The sequence below is a fragment of the Culex pipiens genome, chromosome 2, assembly GCF_016801865.2.
Source record: "Culex pipiens pallens isolate TS chromosome 2, TS_CPP_V2, whole genome shotgun sequence".
In the NCBI taxonomy this organism is placed as follows: domain Eukaryota; kingdom Metazoa; phylum Arthropoda; class Insecta; order Diptera; family Culicidae; genus Culex; species Culex pipiens.
The window spans coordinates 176,647,262-176,650,422 of NC_068938.1; the positions used below are offsets into that span (position 1 = coordinate 176,647,262).

Below are 3,161 nucleotides of genomic sequence, written 5' to 3' on the forward strand. Positions count from 1 at the left end.
TGTGACCCACAGAAATACAAATGATTCAAAGTTGGTTTATAAAGGGATTTTTGGCAAAATCTCAGATCGAATCCCTTCTAGATGCGGTGTTGTGTAGTGGGTAAATCAAACAAACTTCTGATAATGTAAATAAACGCCTTTATTAAACCCGCTTTAAGCAACACCAACAGAATAAATCACTCGGTTTCCGATTCCTCCGTGTAATCCTCAGAAGACTCCGTTTCCGACTCCGACGACTCTTGCTTCCGTTTCTTCGGCTTCGGTCCCCTCTTTTTCAGCACCCTGTTTTCCTGCTTCCGCTTGCTGGAAATTTCCTTGTATCGCTGCTGCATCCGGGCCAATGCTTTCAGCCCGTACTCCGATGCCAGCTCCGGATGCTTGGACGCCATGTGCAGGTCCAGCGAGTGCTTAGCTTTGAGCTGTTTGCCACACTGATCGCACTGGTACGGTTTCTCGTCCGAGTGCACCTTCATGTGGACCTGCAAGTTTTGCTTTTCCACAAACGCCTTGTCGCACACTTTGCAAACCAATTCCCGGGGACGTTCGCTCGAGTGCATCCGTTTCTCGTGACATTGTAGGTGCTCTCTGGAAGGGGGAAAGATTGATCGATTAGTGTTAGAAATTAAAATAGCAGCCGATCGAACTTACTTCCGTTTGAATCGTTTATCACACTGCGAGCAGCCAAACTTGGGCTCTCCGGGATGCTCGAGTCTGTAGTGCTCGTACAAGCGCAGCCGGTTGTCCAGCTGTTTTTCGCAAAACATACATTTCTGAACGTCTATCCCGCATCTGATTTCGTGACGGTTTCGAACCGCCGCAGAAGCGAATCCTCTCTCGCAATTCCTGCGGCATTGGTACGGGGTTATGCCTGAAAATATGATTTTAAAATTAGTTACTGAAACTTTGTTCGACAATTTAATCGTTTAATACCTGCATGTCTGTTCTTGTGGGCTACCAACTTATGATGCTTCGTAAACGTAATCGGACACTCCGGACATTTGTAAATTCGCGCAGGTTGCTTTCCCGTACAAATCAGCACGTGTAGTTTGTACCCGGTTGGTTCGAACATTCGATGGCACTTTTTACACTGCAACAAGCCAGATTCGTCGGCTTTGGTAGATGCGTCACTTATCTCGTCTTCCCAGTCATCCGATTCCACTTCCGTTTCAAAGTCCTTCGAAGGACTTGTCGGTTGCTCGAGTTCTACGGACAGGATCAAGTAATCTGGTTCAACCTTTACTTCACCAACATCCATCGTCGTCTCGAGGTGCTCTTGAACTCCATTGGTGGTGGTTGTTGCTTCCGCTGTGTCCGACTCTTCCGAATCGAGACTTATGCATTCTATAAACCCTTTCCGTTTGTTGTCGATCACTACATCCGGTTCGACCTTAATTTTGACAACATCCAATGCCGGCTTCTGCGTGGGTTTGACAGATGAATCGTTCTGAACGCACTGCTGTTCCGGTTCTACTCGTTCTATTTTCACCACGTGTGTCGTTGAGACGTCCACATCCACCGGTTCAACTTTTACTTCACCAACTTTCAATCTACTCTCGCGAGCGTCTTCAGATGCACTCTTAGCATCGCTTTGTTGCCGTTCGCGACCCGCTTCCGACACAACCGGCACCACCACCATCACATCCACCTTCTCGATCTGCAGCAGCTGATCTTTGACCACCATCCGGAGGCTCTCAATGGTCGCCAGATTGCGCGCGGAAAACCACCCATCTTCGCTGCCCAAACCCTGGCTAAAGCGCCGCTCCGCCAGTTTGTTCGCCTTCATGCAGCGCAACCGGAAGTCCTGGTTCAGCTGCATGATCTTCCAGCAGGGCTTGCAGATGGCAAAGTTTTCCAGCCGGAACTCGTACCCGAGCAGGGCCTGGAGCGACTTTCGCAGCTCGACGGTACTGCCCACGATGTGCTTGTAGAACTCGACATTTGGAAGTCGGGCACGCAGGCAGAAGGCACAAAACTGTTGAGAAGGTGCGGTGGACAATTGGCTCTGGTTGCAGGACTCCATCTCTCTGATGATCCTACGAAACAAGTGTTTTGAGTGAGAGGTTAAAATCGAACGTTTATGGTACCACATAAGTCTTAGGTAACAGAATTAAAAACTAGGCACAACAATACTTACCTATTTATCAAAACATTATTTTCGCCCGCCAATCGGTCCAAATTGTAAGACACTGTTGGAATGACACGGAATTTAGGAATAAACACCATCTTTCGTTCCTTTCCGGCACCGATATTCATTTCCGTTTCGTTTAAGGAGTTCTGAGCCGGTTTCTTTGAAACAAAAAAAAAAAACTAAAAAAAAAATGCGCGGTCTTTCGTTACCACACTGTAAACATTATCAAAATTATGCTTATCTGTCATTAAGACCGCAAACCGTACGTACAGACATGTTTGTTTATTACAGATTTTTCATTCCTAGGCTCGTTGGATTATTATTTTTACGCAGATTTTGTCAAAGCTGAGCCCTCTCAGAAAAGAGTACTTAAATTTTTTATGCAATGCTTTTTTTGTGAATCTAATTTCATCGGAACCTAATTAATGAAGGCATGTTAAGAAGGAATTTTCTGATCTATTTGGTGTTTTAAGCTTTTTAATTGAACAGTTACACTTTGAAATAAAAAAGGCAATTTTGTTATTCGGCATTTGTGCGTGCTGGAAGATAGATTAGGTTATTTTTCTCAAAAAAGTTGCATGCCTTTTTGTCAGTCTGTGGTCCCAAAATTCAAAATTAGTTTTGCTAAAAAAAAGTTATATTGTATTCGGGGAATGACATCTAATTCCATCGTGCACCCAATGTTGGCATATCAGCACTTTGGCATTCAAAATGAGTTTTCACCTGAAATAGAATGATAAACTGCACACCTGCACAGTAGGAAGTGAACAAACAAGTTTTTTTTAATAGTTTTGCGAAATATATTTTAAAAATAGTAAAAATCATCAAATTGCACGGATTTTTTTTTAGAAAATTTGAAATATTTATAATTTGCATCGGCCATATCAATTTGCTCCAATCTTAAAATCTGATTGAAGCGAAAGTTCAGTGTTGCCAGCTAGACCGCTTCAAAGCTTGTTCGGTTTTAATCAGAGTGTAGCCGGCATTGAACTCGTTTCATGGTTTGTTATTGTTTGATGTTTTCAAAACATAA

The 3,161-nt window shown here is 43.8% G+C and overlaps 1 protein-coding gene across 1 annotated transcript; it reads right to left on the bottom strand.

Annotated features, from left to right (window-relative positions):
* Positions 1 to 121: 121 nt before the first annotated feature.
* LOC120423488 (gastrula zinc finger protein xFG20-1-like) lies at positions 122 to 2,340 on the bottom strand. Its single transcript, XM_039587325.2, has 4 exons — positions 2,135 to 2,340; positions 931 to 2,033; positions 649 to 868; positions 122 to 585 (listed from the first exon to the last, which is right to left on the bottom strand). Exons 1-4 carry the CDS (start codon positions 2,251 to 2,253, stop codon positions 177 to 179), a joined length of 1,851 nt encoding a protein of 616 aa, XP_039443259.2. The 5' UTR covers positions 2,254 to 2,340; the 3' UTR covers positions 122 to 176.
* Between the last annotated feature and the right edge of the window lie 821 nt (positions 2,341 to 3,161).

What these genes read in the sequence shown, in the direction of transcription:
- LOC120423488 (XM_039587325.2), bottom strand. Translation starts at nt 2,253, where the DNA reads ATGAATATCGGTGCCGGAAAGGAACGAAAGATGGTGTTTATTCCTAAA. An exon ending in AATAATGTTTTGATAAATAG is followed by an intron (nt 2,034 to 2,134) that starts GTAAGTATTGTT and finishes CTTGTTTCGTAG; the next exon opens with GATCATCAGAGAGATGGAGT. An exon ending in GATAAACGATTCAAACGGAA is followed by an intron (nt 586 to 648) that starts GTAAGTTCGATC and finishes TCCCCCTTCCAG; the next exon opens with AGAGCACCTACAATGTCACG.